This window comes from Desarmillaria tabescens (genome assembly GCF_030435595.1).
Source record: "Desarmillaria tabescens strain CCBAS 213 chromosome Unknown EV420scaffold_91, whole genome shotgun sequence".
Taxonomy (NCBI): domain Eukaryota; kingdom Fungi; phylum Basidiomycota; class Agaricomycetes; order Agaricales; family Physalacriaceae; genus Desarmillaria; species Desarmillaria tabescens.
This window is the reverse complement of record NW_026848390.1, coordinates 21,571-44,321: the sequence shown is the minus strand read 5'-3', so window position 1 is coordinate 44,321 and position 22,751 is coordinate 21,571. Positions and strand designations below refer to the sequence as shown.

Here is a 22,751-nt window from a genome sequence, read left to right as displayed (position 1 = left end):
AAGTGGAGGGAGGGATGGGAGGGATGTGTCCATGGCTCTGTGAGGTGAGGATAGTTGTAGAAGAGGGATGCCAATGAAGAGTGATAGCAGTAGTCGGCATTGTGTGGGGTTCAGCTGGGAGAATGTCCTTCTTACCTGTACGACTCTTGGGTAAAAAGAATCGAATGCTCTTCTCCTCGTCATTGAGGATCCTGTATCAACTCGGGTATGTGCACACAAAGCCTCTCTCAACAACTAATACTCCTGGCCTGTTTGACTAGTGAAATCTTTCCTCATACAATGATATGTGTGCTTACAGAAGCCCTCTTCCCTTATCAACATTTCCCCAATTTCCAGGTGCAGAGACTTTTTAGTTTGCACCTCCAAGGGTAGCTGCTCTTCAGTTTGAGATGCTTGGATGACACGCCAATGAGATAGTTTTGGACTGAGGGAGATGCAGACGGATTGGGAGGAAGAAAGGCTCAGGCTGCATGGATGATCGGGACCAGTCAGAGAGGGATGTTTCTGTGACTGCTCTCTGACAATCATCATCGTCTAGTGTGTTATGAGTGACTTTCGGTATGTCTACTGTCGTCATCTCATTGGACTTGGACTGACATGACTTTCATCTGCAGTTTGTGGAAGACTGTCAAGAAGCACAATCGGAAGGAGTCCTTCAGCTATGTGAGCAACATCTCCAAGGAAGGCTTGTTCATTGGCATATACCATTGGTGGAGTTTTAAGCTTCAGCTTCAGCACTGTTGCCCCACAACCAAGTCTACTGTCTCTTCTCCGTCTATCTGGTTCATCTACATTAACTTCCCAATTACCATAATGCCAAGAACGTGAACTTCCTTCTGGATTAGCTTCTAAGTGTGACAACATTGATGATGGCTGGACTGTACAACTTGACTATCCCCTGCCCAATGCAGGAATACCTCAACAACCTGTTCTCATCACTCACTGGCACCACTTCAAATCTGCATTGTATGGTGGTGCATACAGGCAGGGCATCAATGCATTTTACACCTGCTACCCAGATTGCACTACAATCTAATGCCTACTGCAGACAATGTCCCTTTGACACATCCTCCTAATGAATATCCGTGACACCTCGTCTCTGGACAGAGCATCTCCCATGACCATTCTTTTCCACCACACAGCCTTCTCCCTTCCTCTGCTATGACTGCCTTTATCTGAATGTGATGTCCTTCATTGGACAGCTGCATATTGTGTCAGGTGCTAGTTAATGCAGGTTTGGAGAAGACCACATATGGAGGGGAAAAACGGGAGCAGCATGCTCTGGCACATCCATCCCCCGCCTTCTCCGTCTCCTTGATCTACATCACTGAAACATTTGAAGATGACCTTGTTACCAAACAAAACTGCGTCTGCTGTTCTCATCACACCACTATGCATTTCCCATGCATGTTCAGCCACTCAACCCATATGTACAACAGCCCAGTTTTCCCAAACATGAGACTGATGTAGTTTCACAGGCCAAAAGCAACATGTTGTGTGATGATATGGATGGCATGAAATTGGCAGTGTCCTTCCCCCCAACAGCATGCCTACTGGCCGCTTGTCTTCTCTCTGTACAATGAGACCAGAGATCAAACACCAACCACAATTTTTCCCCACTCCACGAGCTTTAATCGATATTCCCTTTCTGTAACGCATTGCTTCTCCAACCAAAAACGATATTATTTGCCTAGTCTCAACAAGACTCTGAAAGTAATGCCCACCAGTCTGAGTTCTCACCAGATGATTCTGCTTCCATCTCCTGATGAGATGCCTTGGTGCCCCAACCACTACATCTGACATTCCTGCTGTGCAATGCAGCAAGCGGCCTTCAATACTCATACTCAGATCTATCAGATCACATCTGGAACCCAGACAATGGTGAGACCAATGCAATAGTAGGTGAAGAGGGAGGAAGGGAGGTGGAGAATTTGGCATCGTGTAGATGGAGGACCAGCTATGGGTGGGAAGACACAGAGGCATTCATGACTGTTCATTGTCCCAAGGCATATTGCTAGTGAGGTTGAGCTCCTGCAAGGGCTTGTTATCGAGGTCCCTTCAAGTATTTGTCAAAGCTCTCCAAATTTTTGGCAAGTCTATCATCCTTATCCCACTGAACTTGTACCAATGCAGATGGTAGTTTCATGTGCAGTTCATAATGGTCGCCAAGAAGCTTGAATCGTTCACCAAAGCCATCGCTCTATCCTTCTTTCATGTGTCCTCTGTCCTTTGTGCCCAAGTCAACACATTGTCTGGTTCTCGAGTTCTTGCTCATGCCATCATCATCCATGTGTCATGCATGATCAGCCTCCTGCTAATTGTACAGGCCGTTGATCTTCATACCAATGCCTCTCTCTCCCTATCGTCTCTCCGATGTCCACCCATAGCTCACGACGGTGTTTTACGCTGATGACTTGATTGTTCCTCATACAAAAGTATCAGAAAACAGATGGAAATCAAAGACATGGCCGGCTGAATAGAGGACTCCAAGATTATCCCCTTTTTCTCGACTGTGAAAACCACTCTTTTTTAATCACCATAGTTGTGTACCTTCATCTGCAATCTCATTGGTCCCACCACTCAGCATATGCCAATGTTGCTCTTATGCCTATCAGTGTCATTCACATTCCAACAATACTAGTAACCCTCTGCATGCTATGTCTATTACGATTCCATGCTTTATCTTATCTTATCGATCTCATCGTAATCATGCTATGCTAATTCTCTGATTCTGACCGCATTAAACCACGCAGGTATCGTGTGTTTAACGTGCCATTACAGACTTGTATACTATATTTAGAACAACTCAAACTGTATTTAAGTAGCTCGACTGCAGGTCTTAAACCTCAGTCTCGAACTAAAGTTTATTCACCTGATAACTTAGTCTGAACTCACTCTCGATTCGCTAAGCAATAGCTCCCTGCACATAAACCTGCAGACAACACAAAGCGCCTGACCGAAGTGCGAGTCATGCTTAGTTGTTTGATCTTGTTTGTGTAATCGGTCGCTAACAATTAGTTCGAGACTTCCCTTACTCTTCATCAACTACCACGTTGATGAACAGTAATGAATGAACCCTATCGAACAAGCCGTCACCAACCTCATAGGACTACAAGGCTTTATCGCCATAGCCTACCTCACATTCTTATATGGATATGAATACCGACAAAGGCAGGAGCCAGTCTCCGAAGAAACTATCCCCATCGAAACCCCCAACCAGGAGGCTAGACGACCGGAGACACCCCCTCCCGAATACTTCCCCAGAACAGCAGGGGATGTCACCTACCACTTCATATTCCTCAATGACGACGACTTCATCACAGAAGACTCCGACTCCGACACCAGCTCCAAAATGGAAGGATGGCCCACACAAAGAGGCCCAGTCGTTGAAGAAGAAGAAGAGCGAAGAATCTACGAAAGAGGGGTGGACGAGCGTGTTCTCTCTCCCATTACTGAGGAAGAAAGCGAAAGGGAAAGCTCAAGAAGTGACCCCTGGAATGCCCCATCCCCCACCTCCACTGAGAACTCAGCCACCAACCCTGGATATGATTCCAACGGACAGCGCCTCTATCAAAGAGGGCTTAGACATCATCTGGGAGAAGGAAGAACAGCTGAAGATGGAACTGGAAGCAGTTCAGATGAAGAAAGCAGCGATGCAGAGGAGGACCACAATGGTGACGAGCTCCCAGGGCCACGCAACAACTGGTCCCCTCCAAGGCTGGACTCAAGAGGAGAAACCTGGGGCAACTACTACGCCCGCGATAACTCCTCAGACGAAGAAGGAAGTTATCTCAACCTCATCACCCGACCAAACACCCCGCTCATCATCAACGATAGGGCCGGGGAAGCCACTACAGAGCTTGACCAGTGCGAGCCCACCTACGACACTGACACCAGCTGCGATATATGCAGACAAGTACAGGACTACGCCAATGTGTGGCTCATGTACGAAGGAATCGAGCCCCCCTCCTCAGTCGTCCCCTACACCATCTACCCCCTTGCCCCAGAACACCCCTTCACTTCCCCCGTCCCATTCATCGCACCCTGGGTATGGGACAGACCCAGAAGACCAGACTTCGAACAGGTCATTCTCAGGGTCAACGAGTGGGCCCGAATCATTAGAAACTGGAACTGAATCGTCACAGGAAGCACAGAGCCTTTCGAGCGAGTCCGACCAATGGGACTTAGAAGAAGGCGAAATCTACGAGAACCCTGGAACAGGGCAGCCTTTGATCAGGAGCGGCTACACAGGGCAGGAGAGTATGGAGATGAGGATATCATCCTGGAATTCGTGGAAGGATCTAGCTCGGGAGCCTACTGAGGCCGAGCTTGAAAATATGACATATTTGGAAATGCTTCATTGGACAGAAAAGAAGTTACCAAGAGAACTATCATGGAACGGGTCGCCTCAGGGCAGATACTTCCAGAACAACCGAAGCAATCCCATCGGAGGCCAGGTGCTATATCAAGAAACAATCTTCCATACCAACCTTTTATGGAATCAGGTACACCCCGAGGACTACACGGACCCTGGAGAACAGTACGAGGTACCGGTACCCTCGGAAACAGACAGCGGAGAGACAGTGGATCTCAGTCACCTGAGCATTCTCCGAAGAACAGGGTACGTAAGTACCAGCAAGCTCTTTGCCACCGCAGGAACACCAGGGAGTGCAGGAGCAGCAGCAGCACCTGCACCTGCAGCCCCAGCACCAGTAGCGCAAGGACCATTATCCCCGCACCATAATCCCGCATTAAGATCCCTACCATGACCTGCAGCCATCCCTATCCCCGCTGACCCCGTGCAACCACCAAACACACCCCCACCATTCCTGGTTGGAGTCGCCAACACCAATCCATGGGCACAAGTAAAGCCCCAGTTAGCGGAACCCCTGGAGAAGTTCGCAGGGGCTTCGAACGATGTGGACAGGTTCTTCAATCAATGCGAAGACTACTTCGCAGTGTTTCCACAGCAATTCACCATGAACGCACATGGGCAAAGTCCGAACAGGGTCATGTTTTGCACATTTTGATTCGCAGAAAAAGCCCTACACTGGTGGAATCACGCCAGAGATGAGTACTATGATCCCACATGTGATCACTTGCGATACCCGGCATACCACATATTCAAACAAATCGTCGAGGACCAATTCCAAACCGACGCGGAGGTAGAACTCAAATTACAGGAGTTCAAACAGCTTCGGCAAAACACCTACAAATCGGCAAAAGAATTCTTCCGCGACTTTGAACGGTTAGCAAAGGAGTCTGGCAAATGCCACAATGAGGAGTACATGATTGAACTTCTCAAACCGGCCATCTGGAAAAATGTAAAGACCGCGATACATGCCACCGGAACTGCGCTACCTCGCACCTATTCAGAATGGAAGTTCCGAGTAGAACAGATGGACTACAACTACCGAGTCAGGCTAGCAGAAGATGCAGGGAGAAACATCGCAAACCAGGGACAACAGAACAAGGGAAAAGCTGGAAGTACTGGGAATTCCTGAACGGACAAGAAGACAGGAACGGGGACAACGTATGGAGGACAGGGACAGCCAATGGAGATTGACAGACTGCGAAAGGAGGGCAGGTGCTTTTGATGCAGTCACAAAGGACACCGAAAGCAGGACAACAAATGCCCAAAGGACCAAAGCACATGGCTCGTCAAGCATCAACCCAAGTTCTCCTGAGCGGAAGTCCAGGCTATGTACCAGCAAGTATTAAAGGACAAAGAAGCAGAGGCATCGACATCGAAGATTGAGGAGGTAAAAGACGAGCTGGTGGCATAAGCGACAAATGCGCATCAGCTAAGGACTTAATTTCATCCGGTGGTGCGTTCTCAGATCCTGCGGGTTGGACTAATAAATCGCTTGTAGTATCTCCAAGCAATATCACAGTTTTCACGCATTCACAAAATGAAATTAACCAGTCGCATAAAAAGAACGGTGTACAGGGGATTACCACCGTGCTCGAAGAAGAACCCCACTCAAGCTCCTGGCCACCGGCACTGGAACCAAAGTGCAAACCGTTAATACAGTGCAAGGCAGCGGGATACTCGGGATCAACCTCACTCCGTCGAGGGCAGAGGATGGCGCGGGGAACAGAGGAAGAGCGGCCGAGCCCGAAGCGAGCAGTGAAGAAACCCACTCAAGGGCAGCATGTACATGCCAGCCACGAGTGACCAACTGCCCTCATCATGGAATGGAGCTGCAAGAGGGAATGCGAATCCCCAGCAAGAAAACCGCTGTCCCGCAAAGAACAGTCCAGATGAACGGGGACCCCATCCCTTCCAAGCTTCCAATCACGGTACATCTTCCACCCTCATCGCTAACACATAATGGCACCGGGGGCTCGTGTTCCCCAGTGGGCGGGTCGGTGGGACCATTATGTGATTTCCATACTTCCAATAAAAACACGGTTTCCCTTGAAGAAGTGCCAGACGAAGAAGACGATTACAGCTACCGACAAAGCCTCAAAACATGAGGGGAAGACCTGGTGGTTCACACCGAGGAGTACCCAGAAGACTATGAGGTGACAGAGCTAGAAGAAGAATACTACAACGACAAATGAGACAAAGGGTGGCTTAAACCACACAGTGCCGAATGGGTAAGACGAAAGATGAGACAAGAAAAAACCATGGAAGGAAGACTCGCCACTCTCCAAATGTGGGTACACCCGAGACGTCTTATAGAAGTAGATGAGGATCTAGTCCTAGACCTCATCGGCTCCTCAAAAGAAACCTACAGGCAACGGGAGCAGTGTCTACAAAACATGGAGGACTTACACGCTCCCCTGCAGTATATTCGAGGAGGAAAGGGAAGAAGCATCAACATCCGAGTACAACTCGAAACCTTGGACACCAGTCAAGTGCGAGCGGTAAACGCCCTGGTAGACAATGGTTGTACCGGGAGCTGCATAAATTGGTCATTTGTACAAGAGCACCAGCTTAACATGGTAAAACTCACCAAAGCCCAAGCCGTCTACAACGCAGACGGGAGCCGAAACAAGGGCAGAGACATAACCGAGATAGTGGAACTCCGAATGACCATCGGAGACCATCACGAAAAGCTGGACCTCGCCGTCGTTGATCTAGGAAACGTACCCATGTTCCTAGGCCATGACTGGCTTAAACGACACAATCCGATCATCGATTGGAAAACCGGAGCGGTATCCCTAGTACGATGTTCATGCCGAAAAGTGCCCTTCCTTCTCCCTGATGAAGATCCCGAACAAAGCTGGGGAATGGAGGTAGAAGAAGGAGACACCATTCTCATTATAGACTTCGAAGAAGCATTGCACATTCGAGCAATGGGAAGTAAGGCCAACGAGCTAGCTGCCAAAGCCAACCAAGCCAAAGAAGCAAAAACATTCAAAGAAATAGTACCGGAACCTTACCGGGAGTTTTGAGACGTATTTGCAAAAGAAAACTTTGATGAGCTACCACCCTGAAAACCATGGGACCATGCCATAGAACTTCTCCCCAACGCAAACACGAGTTTGGACTGCAAGGTCTACCCTCTTAATCCCGCAGAACAAGAAGAGTTGGACAAATTCCTGGACGAAAATCTAGAATCCGGGAGGATTCGACCTTCCAAATCCCTGATGGCATCCCCCTTCTTCTTTGTCAAGAAGAAAGATGGGAAACTTAGACCCGTACAAGACTATCGGAAGCTGAACGAGATGACCATTAAAAATCGCTATCCCCTCCCTCTTATCGGGGACCTAATGGACCAACTCAAGGATGCCAAATATTTCACCAAACTAGACGTCAGATGGGGATACAACAATGTACGCATAAAGGGAGGAGATGAATGGAAGGCAGCCTTCCGGACAAATCGAGGATTATTTGAGCCAATGGTGATGTTTTTCGGACTCACCAACTCCCCGGCCACGTTCCAATGGATGATGAACGACTTGTTCAAAGAACAAATCACACGAGGAGATGTCACTGTCTATTTAGACGACATCCTAATCTGTACCAAAGACAAGGATAGACATCGTACCATCGTACGAGAAGTACTGGCCATTCTCCGTGCAAACAATCTTTTCCTAAAAGCGGAGAAATGCAAATTCGAGGTATTAGAGACCAAATACCTCGGAGTAATCATCAGCCAAGGGTCGATTCACATGGACCCCGTAAAAGTCAAAGGAATCATGGAGTGGCCCCAACCCACCAAGAAACGAGAACTACAATCGTTTCTAGGGTTCACCAACTTCTACCGAAGATTTATCCGGGACTATAGCAAACACGTGCGACCACTGACCCAACTCACTGGAAAAGCCGAGTGGGCATGGGGAGCGGCCCAAGAAGATGCGTTCCGAGAAATCAAGAGGAAGTTAGCGGAAGAAGTAGTACTGGCGATACCTACTCGTACTGGAAAGTACTGGGTAGAAGCAGATGCAAGCGAGGGAGCTATAGGGGCAGTCCTATCACAAGAACAAGCGGGAAAGTGGAGACCGGTAGCGTTCCTATCCAAAGCCCTGACGGTCACAGAACGCAATTATGAAATATATGACAAAGAACTACTGGCCATTATGCTTGCCCTAGAAGACTGGAGGCATTACCTCATGGGAGCTCACCAAGACTTTGAGGTATGGACGGACCATCAGAACCTGCAATACTTCCGAAAACCCCAAAAACTCAACCGCCGACAAGCTAGATGGGTGATGGAACTTGCAGAATATCATTTCATGCTACATCACAAACCGGGGACAGCAAACAAAAAGGCAGATTTACTATCCCGAAGGGCAGACCATGACCAGGGAAGTGAGGATAACGAAGAAATGATAGTCCTAAAGCCGGAAATGTTTCGAGCTCTCGTCATGCCCGAAGAAGAGGAGGTACACAAGAAAATACGAACGGCATTACGAGACGTGACCAAGTGGGACAAGGGAATAGGGGCATCTCTCCATCATCCCAGAGGAATCACCCAGAAAGAAGGCCTAATGTATTACGATGAATGGCTATACGTACCCCGAGACGCCAAGCTACGAGGGGAACTTATTGCCATTCACCATGATCATATCACAGCCGGACACCCAGGCATCGAAAAAACGAAGGAACTCGTTCAACGCAACTACTGGTGGCCCAAACTAAAACAGGACATAGAGAGATATGTAAAAGGATGCGAAGCTTGCCAACGAACAAAAACAAGCACCCAGAGAAAGAGAGCACCCTTACATCCACATGCGGTACCGACACGACCATGGGAACACATCACCGTGGACATGATTGGTGAACTACCAGACTCCAATGGCTACAATGCCATCCTCATGATTGTAGACCGCTTCTCGAAAGAAGTAATTCCCATTCCTTGCTCCACCAACCTAACGTCCGCAGGATGGGCCCGAATTCTTCATGACCATGTCTGGGCAAAACACGGCATGCCACAAAAAGTCATCTCAGACCAGGGCCCACAATTCGTGTCCAAATTCATGAAGGAATTATATGAAATGTTGCATATCCAAGGGAATCCCTCCACAGCATATCATCCACAGATGGACAGACAGACGGAAAGAGCCAATCAGGAGATTGAAAAATATCTCCGAATTTTCATAAACCAGAGGCAAAATGACTGGAGCGAGTGGTTACCTCTCACAGCCTTCCAGCATAACAACCGCAAACACTCCGCAACCGGATATTCCCCATTTGAAATAAATCACGGACAAAGACCTCATCTTGTGCTGCTCACAATCAAAGAAGGAACCAACCCAGCAGCCAAGGACTTCGTTGCGGAGATACAAAAAATACACAAGCAGACAGCTATAGCCCTGGAAAAGGCAGCAGAGACAATGAAACGCCAGTATGACAAGCATCAAAGACCGGCGATAGAATATCAACCAGGTGACAAGGTCTGGTTAGATGCCACCAATCTCCACCTCCCTCGACCAATGAAGAAGCTCGGGGACAAACGTGTAGGATCTTTTGAGGTAATTGCCAAGAAGGGCACCTCCGCGTATGAACTAAAGCTACCTATGGGCTGGAAAATCCACAATCAATTCAACCAAAATCTCCTAACCCCATATCACCCACCGGAGTTCCCAATTCAAATACAACCACTAGCACCACCACCAGATCTGGTGGATGGACAAGAACAATACGAGGTAGAAGAAATAGTGGACAGACGAGAACGCACAGTGGGACGAGGTCGCAGGCGCCATACCAAAACAGAGTACTTGGTCAAATGGAAAGGCTATCCGTGGGAAGAGAGCTCCTGGGTGGACGAACAAGAATTGGACAACACGAGGGAAGCAATCGAGGACTACGAACAAGTATCCTTCATCACACACCCTCCCCAAGACTGGTGGGAAAACGAAGACGAAACCAACTCTTGGTCAGAAACAGAGTCGGTAACGGAATCAGAAGTAGACCACCCCCTAGTGCAAGCCATACAAGAGTATCTCGTTCGACCAAACCCAGACTCCCTAGTCAGCGCATACCTACCGAAACCAAAGTACACTGCAGTCGGGATGACTGCCTTGACAGGGGGGTAATATTACGATTCCATGCTTTATCTTATCTTATCGATCTCGTTGTAATCATGCTATGCTAATTCTCTGATTCTGACCGCATTAAACCACGCAGGTATCGTGTGTTTAACGTGCCATTACAGACTCGTATACTATATTTAGAACGACTCAAACTGTATTTAAGTAGCTGGACTGCAGGTCTTAAACCTCAGTCTCGAACTAAAGTTTATTCACCCGATAACTTAGTCTGAACTCACTCTCGATTCGCTAAGCGGTAGCTCCCTGCACATAAACCTGCGGACAACACAAAGTGCCTGACCGAAGTGCGAGTCATGCTTAGTTGTTTGATCTTGTTTGTGTAATCGGTCGCTAACAATGTCCCATCATGGCGAAATGCCAAAGATGACCCCATTGCTACTGGAAGTCACTCTCTTGTTGGTCTCTCATTGGCTAATTTTTCCTATCGCTTTGTATGCAGCAAGAACACACAAGTTGGGCTGCATATAGAGATGCAAATGATCAGACAACACTGACTAGTAATGTCCTTTACTTTCGGAACTCATTATCAAGTATACTACATTTCCTGGATCTCCATTGCTGGAACGTCCTCAGACAACCTCCGTTCATTGTTTTGCTTGTCATGCCACACCTTGGGCTGGTCCAACCTTCCCAAGCCAGCAGCAACAATGTCGTATGATGAGATCATTGGCGATAGATATCCTTCCTTCCCAATGGCATGCCATATTGTTTAGGCCAAATTCTCCATTCTCTGTACAGTTACCAAACGTCAGTGATTCTTTTATCAGATAGGCATGCTACCACAGCCTCTCTACTCTGGGAATGATATGCTGCCATTCACCAAAACATCGACTCATATGGTGAAAAGAGACATGATTTACCTCATCCCAGAAGGGTTCTGAACCTGAATTGGCTGGTTCGACTGTTTTCTTCTCGCCAGATGGTTCTACTTCCATCTTTTAATGTACTGCATTGATGGCGCAACTGCTATGTCTGACTTGGATACAACAAAAAGGCCTTACAGCCCATCTTTGGATCTCGGCTTGCCAAGACAACCCTGCCAGGCTCTGGATCCAATGTGAATATCCTCCATAGGAGATACCGCAACAAAGATCAATGTCAGTTCACTCCTTCACCTCGTCATTGCCTACTTACTCTTCACTAGATCCACCTCATGATATAGGGGGTTACACTTGTAGTGTACCAGCTGTTTGGTGAATCCACTGTAGAAGACTCGGTCATTGATGCCGTATCATATTTGGCACTGTTGGACTTGCTGCACCTGATTTCAGAAATACCTAGACCAAGCTGTGCAAAGCAGTCTGTGAAGGTTGTAGAGTCCATACATGTGAGAGATACAGATGTGTTCGAAAGGGTAAGACTAGTGTGCTTATTGGGATGATGTTGATGTTTTTGCTTTGGATGCAATACATCGACATTATACCTTTTTTTTTTCCTTTTCCATCTTAAATGTAACCTTAGAGGTTGCATGCTAATCGATAATTCTCAAGAACATAACGTGAGTGACGGTTTCCCATCAACATGGAGGGAAGGATACAGCACGTTGCTGTATGCTGTGACTTTCAACCGTGAAGCGACTGCACTGCCATGCATTACATTGATCATCCCCTGCTTGAGTATAATCTTACCCTTCACCAACCACCATGGCAGAGGCCCTAGGAATCACTTCATCCATTACTGCCCTCATTGGAAATGTCACTACTGTCATCAAATATGTCAAAGGCATAAAGAAAGTGCCTGAAGAATGCACCAAGCTCTTGATGGAGCTGAAGCATGTGAAGACCTGTCTTTCCATGGTGGCAATGTATATTCACTCATAGACTGATAAAGACCCATGGCTGGCAACTTTACTCAAGTTGGGAGATACTTTCACCAAACTTACAGAGATCCTTGATGGACTCAAGAAGAAGCTGGAGGATGCATGGAGAAAGAAGAGGCATAGAGTGAAGTGGCCTTTTACCAAAGGTGACATCAAGGAGGACCTGAGGAAGATCGAGCGTATCAAGACCTTGATTATGGTCGCCAGATAACATGATCATATGTAAGTGATCTTTATGTCTTATACTCGCTCATCAGAGGCTAAGTTTAGTATACAGTAAGTTATCTCATGCAATTCAATGCACATTAGATGATGTCAAATGTGTGGGTGAGGAAATTCTGGATATTGAGAAGCAGAAACAGATGGGTATGATTGTGCTTGGAATCTGCCATTGGATCATATACTGATGCACAGATACATCACAGATCATAAGACTGAGAAAGTAGCAGAGTGGCTCACCTCTTCGGACCACAACATCATCCAACATGATAAGCTGATGCAACATGTTGGCAACACTGGACAATGGTTTCTTGAGTCATCAAAGTTTAAGAGCTGGGTGAATGGTTCTGGGATGTCTTGTACTTTGTGGTGTCACAGCAGTCATGAGTTATTTTTGCAGATGTCTTCATTACTTCCTTGAAGCTTATACATCTTCAGCGGATGCTGGAAAAACCATCCTAGCCTTGATCAGCGTTGATCATTTGCAATCACTGAAAATGGCCCAGACACTTGTTCTGAATCTCTTCTTTGATTACAATCATGCAGCAGAACAAACTGTAGTCAACGTTCTTCATAGCCTCCTGAAACAGCGGGTTCAAGCCTGTGGTCTTTCCACCTTGATCACTGACCTCCATGAGAAATCTGTTGATGCAAAAAAAAACCCTTCCCATAATGACCTTATCAAATGCCTTTCAGAAGAGCTGAAATCATTCCACCATGTCTACATTGTTTTAGATGCACTGGATGAGTTTTCCACCTCTGATGATACTTGAGGGGACCTGATCGATATGATGAGGTTATTAGGCAATAATGTCCATCTCCTTGTGATGTCAAGACCTGGCATCACTGCAATAGAATTGCTCTCTGAAGCAAATACAGGTACCCCCACCCCCACTGAGTTGACAATCTAAGCTACCAATGAAGATATCACTTCATATATCACGAACAAGCTTTCTAAAGGGTACCTTGCCAATATCATCAAAAGAGATCCCACTCTGTGTGATGTGATACTCATGAGAATCATGGACAAAGCTGATAGCATGTAGGTTACTTATGCAATACCAGCTTTCCGTATACTGTATACTGACCAACTTTCCATAGGTTCCTCCTGGCACATCTCCACCTGGAATCACTTGCTGATACTATAAATCCATGGACTCTTTGGGTGACATTGGAAAAACTACCAAAGGATATATGGGACACATATGACAAAACACTCAAGAGGGTGGACCACTATGGTGACTGTCAGAAAGAACTTGCATATCACATATTTGGCTGGATAGCTTTTGCTGTGGAACCTTTGAATGTGACAGAACTGCAGCATGCATTGGCCATTCAACCAAACACTGAGAAGCTTGATCCCATTAATGTTACTGGTGAGGACATTCTTACCAGTGTTTGTGCCAGACTTGTCATAATAGACAGCAAAGGGTCTTTTGTGTTTGTGCATGAGTAGATCTCAGATCTCAATTCTCTCTCTTTATCAGCTGAATACTTTATTAGACTATACTATCCAAGAATATTTCACTCATTGGCAATGCAAACTTTTCCCCAACATCCACGAAGAAATCACATGCACCTGTCTTACATATATGTCATTTGACATTTTTAATTCTCTTGAGGGCTTTAATGGCTGGAACTTTGAGAAGAAGTATCCTTTCCTCAAATATTCATCAAGGAACTGGACCTACCATGCCAGGGCTTGTGGACCAGGCACTGTGGAACAGGAAATCCTTACTTTCCTGCTGACTCAGGCAGAAGCCTTTGCACAGCAGTATCTTGATGATGTGCTGTATGACAGCATTGACAGAGAAGAAATGCCACACACTGCTGCATGGTTTTCTGCCTATTATGGCCTGGTACATGTCATGGCAATCCTGATGGATCAACCTGGGGTTAATCTGCAGAATGAAACTGTGCTGTATATTGCAGTGTACACAGGCTACCCCAACATGGTTGACATGTTGCTGTCACCTCCCTGTAACATGGATGTGAATCAGGTTGCCCCTGAATCTGCAGGTCCCTTCTATGGCTGGACACCTCTCATTGCTGCAGTGTTCAAGGGTCATGAAGAAATCATCAAAAAACTCCTGGAGTCTGGAGGCATGAAAGCATTGAACAAGCTGTCCAACTCTCCATATTGGAGCAGAGCAGTGACAGCACTATCAGTAGCTGTGCAGCATAACAACACTGGAGTGGTTAAGCTCTTGCTATCACAGCCTAACATTGACACCTCCATCAGGTTCAACAACACCCCCCTTATTGATGCTATGTTGTTCAATCATGATGAAATTGTGAGGGTGCTCTTGGAGTGGGGAAAGGATGATCCTAATGCTTTAGTGACCTGGGATGATGGAAGGAATGCTTTACATGTCACTGTTGGATGTGACTATACTGGCAATATCCTCTGGATACTCTTGAACTCAGACCAGATGGATGTGAATAAGACAGATCTCAAAGGACAGACTGCCCTTCATATTGCCACCTACTTGAATAATCTGGAGTTTGTTGAGGTGTTACTAAAGCACAAGGATATTGATATCATGATAAAGGATAATGACAGCAAAAGTATATATGATATAGCAGTTGAAATGGGATACAACAAGATAGCAGCACTGCTTGCAGAGCATAGAGGGAAGGCCCTAGGACTGCATGAGTGATGTGCCAGGTGTATACAATCCTGCTCTCATATACATATATATCCTGTATTCATACTAGTCATACAATTCACATATATTCTGTCCTAGTAATGAGATTGCTACTTCTGTTCATAATCATTCCTTGAAATTTTGATTGTTCTGTGGATCTCATTTTGAAGTCCATCAAGGAGGATTCTGGTATTGATACAATCAGTTTCTTAAGCTGGTGTGTGAGAATGGAGGGAGAAATGGCATTGCAGACCAAGTGCCAGTTTTTCAGCACTGATCCCAGTTCCAGTGAAGGTTGGTTTATTTAGTCACTGGTGAGATCAGATCAACTATTGTGTAAATTATTGCTCCATAGAATTACCACCACTCACACTAGAGATCCAAATCACGCAATGTACATAGTCTATAGTGAAGAAATTAAAGACCAGATACATGAAAGTAAATGTGAATGGAGAAAATGATACAAATGACACATGCGATGAACAGAATGGATTGCAGAATAAATAACAAATGAGAATAACAAGTGATTGATAAAATTTTTTTATACAATTTGGTTGACTATGGCGACTGCAACATGGATAGCGAGCATCATAAGAGACAGAGTACCATAGAGCAGCCTCGCACCCAACCCCATAGAACGCTCTGGAGCAGGCTTTCATAAATTTAGCCTGCTATTTTCAGGTATTGTTAGTAGGCACTCTGAGGGTGTGAAGGAAGACAATGCTGTAGAAAATGAGGGTGAAAGGGGAGGAGGAAACTTCACAGATGGATGTGAGGGTGGAGAGACAAGCCATGCAGGCAAAATGTATGACAGCAATGAAGGGTTTGTGTTCACATCCAAATACTGCTCTCAGACCTTCAGTGAATCTGTCAAGCACCAACTTGGATAAGCAAGGTTGAGCTTTAGTTCATCACTCGCACTTTGGTGAAGCAAAGCAAAGGTAGCAATGCAGACCACATTAAGTAGATGGGACTTAGATAGTCATGGAACTTGGAGTTCAGGTAAGAGTTGAGAGTGTGTAACCTTAGCTGAAGCTGGGGTTTTAGCCCACAGCTGAGGCTGCTTAAATACAAGTTAGGTATGCTAATAATAACTATGCTACTATGGTTCCATGATAGAGAATGAGTGCAACATGGCCAATGGCAAACTGCCAATGAAAGAACTACCTAATGGTGAGTGGCCAGCGAGATGAGTGAGGTTCTGGAATCATGGTGCCCTTGTGGTCAGGACTCCACCTGAGTAAGAGTGTCTATGCTCATCTGCTGCAAACCAGGGATTAAGTGATGCAGAAGTGACTGTTGATGATCAGAATGATGATGTGATGATGGAAGCATGATGTGATGTGAGGGTATCAGTGAGCAGGTTACTAATGAGCTGGACAGGAATGATGATGAGAATTTGATGACGATCAAGGAAGAATGACATGAAGCAAATGACTAAAGCGAAAAATAGGGGTGAATTCATGACATTACCCCCCCACTAAGACTCAGTCGTCCTGATTGAGTCAGTGTCAGATTCGCCATCTGAGGACAGGTAAGAGTCATCCAAGTATGAATCTTCATCCTCGGCATCCATAGAGAGAGCTTCCAGGCATTGCTTGTACTGTAGTACAAGCTCTTCAGCATTGGCAAGCTGACTTTGCAGTATCCATGTTGCTTCTTCAACTGGATAGCCTTTCCATTTGATGAGGTATTCAGTGATGTGGACTTGTTGCTTTCCTTGCCTGATGGCAGTTTCCTTATCTTGTAGTATCTCCTCGATTTCGTATTCTTCTTCTCCTTTGATTAATTCCAGGGGTGGAGGTTCAGGTTGTTGTTGATTGGGGAATTTGGGTGGTATGTATGGAGTGAGGTAGACCTCATTGAATCGGTTGTGAATTTTCCACCCCATTGGTAATCGTAGTTCATATGTGGAGGGCCCTTTCTTTGCAAGGATTTCAAAGGGCCCTACTCATTTGTTGTCCAGTTTTTTAGCTGGTCATGATAGATGTAGGTTGGTTGCGTCCAACCATACTTGGTTACCTGGTTGATAGTCTCAACTGAGTTGTTGGTGACTATCATATGCCTGCTTCATTGTTTCCACTGTTTTGGTTAGGGCCACCTCTGCCTGCTGTTGGGTTTCCTGGAGTCCTTCCACAAAGTTGGCTACTGATGGGGTTTCAGTAGCTTGGGGTGTGACAGTGATGAGGCTGGCTGTAGGCACCTGTGGAATAGTGAGCATGCTAAAAGGCAAACCTCAAAAACCCACACACACACTCACACAACTACACAAACTACAATCACCCTCGTAAGTTCTAGGGGGAGCGATTATTTCTAATGCGATCCAACTATACTTCAATATCTTGAAGAGTTTCTCTTATTCTCAGTGCTCTTAGCAAAGCTAAGCTTTCTCTAATGAATTCCTAAGTCTAGGAACTTTTTACAGGAAGGTCATTCACTGGCATGACGCAACCTTCAAGGCAGATTTGAGTTATAATACACAAGGGACACTGATCCTGACAGAAACAGAGGCAATACATGCTGAAACTTTAGTGAGCTCACTAAAAGAACACCACAGGCAAGTACTGACTTAGCCCACTCGCTACACAACTGTATGTAGGGGTTCTCCAACCAACTTCAACAGATGATCTCAACTCAAGAACACTTCAGAAGTGCTCAGAAACAGATTCAGAAAACAGAAACTCGAAACAGAACTGATGCAGAACAGACAGAACAGAACAGAACAGATCTCACTTTTCCTCTTCAGAACATACTCTGAATGGACTTATCAACACTCAATGGAACAGAACAGCTTCACTGATTCTTATTCTCTCAGAACTAAGATTACAAATGTTGTGCAGTATCCAGACTCCTACATGCATAGCACATTGCCACCACTGCCTTACTGAGCATCCGAGTTGGACTTCCCAGTTTTAGTCTCATTTCTATAGTGAGCTCACTAAACATGTGCCAAGAGGTGCTCTCCTGACACCCACAGGCTTGTTCTCTAGCACTGACAGGTCTAGGTGCATGGAACTATCAGTCCTGGCATATGTCGTTCAAGACTTCTTTCTTGGATTCACAGAGGCTTCTCATAGACATGGCAACAAGTGAGTCTTCGAACAATGGGACTCAGAACAATGGGACGCAGGCTCACGGACTTCAGCTGAAGCCCATTGCCCAAGTTTGTGCCAGTGATATCTGTCATCTTGCTTAAGGATTTCCTCAGATTTTCAGGTATGATGTATCACAGTTAGTGAGTGTGCTAAGTATTCTCAGTGTTACTGCAATCTTCAAGGTTTTATCTAGCTCCCACAAGCATGCTTGTAAGTTAGAGCCTAAGGCATTGGGTATAGGGTTTGGCCTTCTCATCATGCATGCCTGTCAGGTACAGTGCTGTGACTAAGTCCTGTTTAGAATCCCATTGCTTCTTATGCCATAAGTTATATTCCATATCATTGCACTGCATAGCATTAGTGTTGATGCATAGTTTTAGTCCACTCACTCACTATATCTCAGTATGTGTGTAAAACACGTTAGATTGCAAAATTACCTGCGTAAATAGGCTGCAGTCACAACAGCAGGTTACTAATGAGCTGGACAGGAATGATGACAAGAATTGGATGACAATCAAGGAAGAATGACATGAAGCAAATGACTAAAGCGAAAAATAGGGGTGAATTCATGACAGAATTCACAGAAATCTTAGTGTCCTTGACCCTCTGATCCTGCTTCTCGCATCAACATACTCATACATTGCCTCAGCTCTGTCATCTATTCTCTGCTGAACCTTTCCCAGGGTGTGCTTGACCCTCTCCATCTGCTGCTTCAGGTCTGCCAACTGTTGCCACAGATTCTTAGTAGTCTGCTCAGGGCTGGGATAATGTATGATATCATGGAGATGTGATATTCTGAGGGTAAGATGCTTAACGACATGCATCCACAGATGGATGCCAGTAGCAAGAAGGAAGAGACCAGTGCTGAACCAAGTGAGGATGTCTTTGCCTGTGATCAGAGTTAGGATGTAGCAAAGAAATGAGGCTCCGAGGAAGGGAGACACTGTTGCTGGAATCAAAAAGAATATTTCCATTCTTCAGAGTTCTGTATAGGCATTTTTCTTGTGAATGTCATTGGGAGAAGGATCAGGGGATAAGTGTGATGAGTGTCGATGAGGTCTAGCATTCTGATACATGGACCAAGGAACTGTGCAGAAAGGAGTGAGGATTGCATAGGAGCAGTGGAACTCACCTTCAATAAACTGGTGCAAGTGAAATAGCAAGAGTCATATATACAGCAAGTTTTTCATGAAGTCACCTCCAGTAAGAAGGTTTCCTACTAGTGAAATGAGGGCTGCGACAACAGCAAGATCAAATTGGTACCAAGCACAATTACTCAATGTCTCATCCTCGATGTCTCTAGTCATGCAAACATCCTGCTCTGAGTGTTTTGTAGACACCGAGGGCTTTCCAGACATTTGCAGCAAGTCATCACTGGATTCCATGCCTGTCTCGTATTCCTGATCTGTCAGCAATGTGTCCTCTGTATGATGCTGACAACCAGGTGGTCTGCAGATATTGGCTCTGCATGCATTATTATGGTTTTGTCCAGTAGTGATGCTTTCATCATTAGGATCTGGATTTTGGGAACGTGAACTACTGCTGCCAGTATATTTTAGTGGTTGATAGTATACTTAATATGTGCATCATCCCAACTACTAGCCTGCATGAAGATGTTATCAGTACAGTAGTGTCATCTTTTCTGAATAAGATCCATCAGATGGAAGGGTTTGAAGGTTTGAAGGCAGATCTGCATTGATCAGAGATCCAAATTCTTTCCATCCTCTGACCATCATCAATATGGAGCACAGACACACAAAGCCTCAACTGACCAGCACTCCCTATCATTGCTTGACTGGAGATGTGCATGCAAACAGAAGCTCTCTTGACATGTCATTGTTCAATTTTTTGGTGTGGAGATTCTTCACTGTGATGGTACTGTGATGGGAAGTTGGCAGTAACAGCACACAAGAGTTAGACAAAGCAAGAGCTGTTGGACGGAGGAAAGACCAGGTTAAAAGAACCTCTATTCAAGTAGTTCTAGCATACGTAGGAGAATTTTATGGTCTTATATACTGGTAGGATAGGGACTATTACTAAAAGGAATAAGGAAGGCTAATCAATAAGTAAATGATGGGATAAGTAAACAGTGGGATAAGTAATAGGAAAGTGGGATCACCGCAGTAAAGTAGAAGAGCTATATAATAAATAGATAAGGAAGAAGATAAGATAAAGAAAGAAAGAGAGAGAATGAGAGTACTGGCATGAGGAGCTGCCCCTTACTAGCATTGTGAGCCCTGTGCTGAACATCAGCATGAGAAGCTCAGGCCCTGTCTCCATAGGTGAGAAGGGATTATCCTCTTGGCCTGTGAAGGAGGAGTCTGTCACATCTGAGGACTTCAATCTTCCTAGCCAGTATGGTGGTCGCGTTACTGCAAATGAGCTGAATTCCATCAGTTTTCAAACTGTATTGGATGTAGATCTTCTGGATCTTGATGACAATTCTGTCATTCTCCACCCTAGCAAAGTTATGGGATGGGAGACTGTGGGAAAGAAGAAGGGTAGATGTACCCCTTTGCTGGACCCTGGTTCGAAAACCACTGGGTTTACTGCTAGCATGAAAAATAGATATGAAATTTTATCTGATTCTGATGTTGATGAAAATAAGGTCGCTATTGAGAATACCATAAAATTTGTACATGATGTATGCCAGAAGCATTTTGAAAAGCAATTTCTCAATATTCCAAGTCAAGTCCAAAGGGAACAAGAGGCTGTGGCAGAGGCAGCTCAACTCGAAGCTCAGGCTGGAGCTATGCAAGCTGAAAATGTGTCAAACTTAGAGTCAGATACTGAACATGAGGCAGGAAATGAAATACCTGTGGAAAAGCCTTTTGTCAACAAAGGAAAGATTCATGATTTTTGTGACACTGGAATTCCAGGGATTGACAATGAGGAATTGGATCCTGAGAATCAGTGCCGTGCTTGGGAGAACTTCAATTTCTTGAAGGACGAGGATCCTGAAGTGCAAAAGGTGATCTATGAAGATGTCATGAGATCATGGAAGGCACACAAGTGTTCCTCTGCCAAACCTGACAGCCAGATTGGTGGTTCATCCAATGTGGAACCTGAAGTATTCTGTATCTCCACACCTGTAATGAAGGGTGAGGTTTCAGGTGATGGAGAGGCCATGAACTTTACCCCACCAATTACCAGCACCCCAATCTCAAAGCCTGTAAAGAAGGTTAGGATCGCGGAGGATGTCAAGACCAAAGAGATGTTCGATGCAACTTTGGGCAACCAAAAGGTACATTCCAAGTTATCGAGCCCTTCAGTCCTGAAGGCTAGTAGTCTTGGTGGTTTGCAGGGATGGTCCCCATTATCAGGTTCTAACAATGTGATAGGTAACCCCCACATTGATATGCGGTGTTGCGACTGCAGCCTATTTACATGTGTAATTTTGCAATCTAGAGTGTTTTACACACATACTGAGAGATAGTGAGTGAGCGGACTAAAACTACGCATCGACACTAAAGCTACGCAGTGCAATGATATGGAATATAACTTATGGCATAAGAAGCAATGGGATTCTAAACAGGACTTAGTCACAGCACTGTACCTGACAGGCATGCATGATGAGAAGGCCAAACCCTATGCCCAATGCCTTAGGCTCTAACTTACAAGCACACTCATGAGAGCTAGATAAAACCTTGAAGATTGCACTGACACTGAGAACACTTAGCGCGCTTGCTAACTGTGATGCGTTGTACCTGAAAATCTGGGGAAATCCTTAAGCAAGATGACAGATATCACTGGCATGAGCTTGGGCAATGGGCTTCAGCCAAAGTCCACGAGCCCGCATTCCATTGTTCTGAGTCCCATTGTTCAAAGACTCACTTGTTGCCATGTCTACAAGAAGCCTCTGTGAATCCAAGAAAGAAGTCCTGAATGACATACACCAGAAGTGATAGTTCCGTGTGCCTAGACCTGTCAGTCACTAGAGAACAAGCCCGTGGGTGTCGGGAGAGCACCTCTTGGCACGCATTTAGCAAGCTCACTATAGAAATGAGACTAAAACTGGGAAGTCCGACTCGGATGCTCAGTAAGGCAACGGTGGCAACATGCTATGCATGTAGGAGTCTGGGTACTGCACGACGTTTGTAATTCTAATTCCCCTGTAGTATAAGTAGGCTGGTTACAGTAGGTAGAAGCCAAGTTTCGAGCCCCCAAGTTCCCGTGCACACATTGAAAGCAGTACTGTAACAAAGGACCAGTTTGTGACTTCGAGCTGTGCATAGAATTAGCAAGCTCACTCAGAGAAATACAAGATACCCTTTTGATAAGACTTTTGAGAACTTAGTCAGAGTGAATACGAATCAGTGACGCTGTTTCTGTTCTGTTAAGTGTGATAAGTCTGTTCAGAGAATGTGTTGAAGTGGAAATCTGAGATCTGTTCTGTTCTGTTCTGTTTCAGTCTGTTCCATGTCAGTTCTGTTCAAAGTTCCATTTCTGAATCTGTTTTCCGAG

General features: G+C 45.5%; 4 protein-coding genes across 4 annotated transcripts; 3 read left to right on the top strand and 1 right to left on the bottom strand.

The window, feature by feature from the left end:
* Positions 1-12,149: 12,149 nt before the first annotated feature.
* EV420DRAFT_1651169 (uncharacterized protein) lies at positions 12,150-13,317 on the top strand (the record flags this gene model as incomplete). Its single annotated transcript, XM_060478523.1, has 6 exons — positions 12,150-12,281; positions 12,327-12,524; positions 12,583-12,601; positions 12,635-12,691; positions 12,751-12,903; positions 12,968-13,317. The coding sequence occupies 6 exons, from the start codon at positions 12,150-12,152 to the stop codon at positions 13,315-13,317; spliced, it is 909 nt and encodes a 302-aa protein (XP_060323092.1).
* Positions 13,318-13,646: 329 nt separating this feature from the next.
* On the top strand, positions 13,647-15,204 carry EV420DRAFT_1279801 (ankyrin repeat-containing domain protein; the record flags this gene model as incomplete). Its single annotated transcript, XM_060468165.1, has 2 exons — positions 13,647-13,982; positions 14,032-15,204. Coding segments are annotated over 2 exons (1,509 nt in total), but the record flags the coding sequence as incomplete, so codon positions are not given.
* Positions 15,205-18,502: 3,298 nt separating this feature from the next.
* On the bottom strand, positions 18,503-19,294 carry EV420DRAFT_1735690 (uncharacterized protein; the record flags this gene model as incomplete). Its single annotated transcript, XM_060480012.1, has 3 exons — positions 18,921-19,294; positions 18,725-18,737; positions 18,503-18,634 (listed from the first exon to the last, which is right to left on the bottom strand). Exons 1-3 carry the CDS (start codon positions 19,259-19,261, stop codon positions 18,503-18,505), a joined length of 486 nt encoding a protein of 161 aa, XP_060323090.1. The 5' UTR covers positions 19,262-19,294.
* Positions 19,295-20,541: 1,247 nt separating this feature from the next.
* Positions 20,542-21,617, top strand: EV420DRAFT_1651166 (uncharacterized protein; the record flags this gene model as incomplete). Its single annotated transcript, XM_060478522.1, has 2 exons — positions 20,542-21,531; positions 21,576-21,617. 2 exons carry the CDS (start codon positions 20,542-20,544, stop codon positions 21,615-21,617), a joined length of 1,032 nt encoding a protein of 343 aa, XP_060323089.1.
* Positions 21,618-22,751: the final 1,134 nt, after the last annotated feature.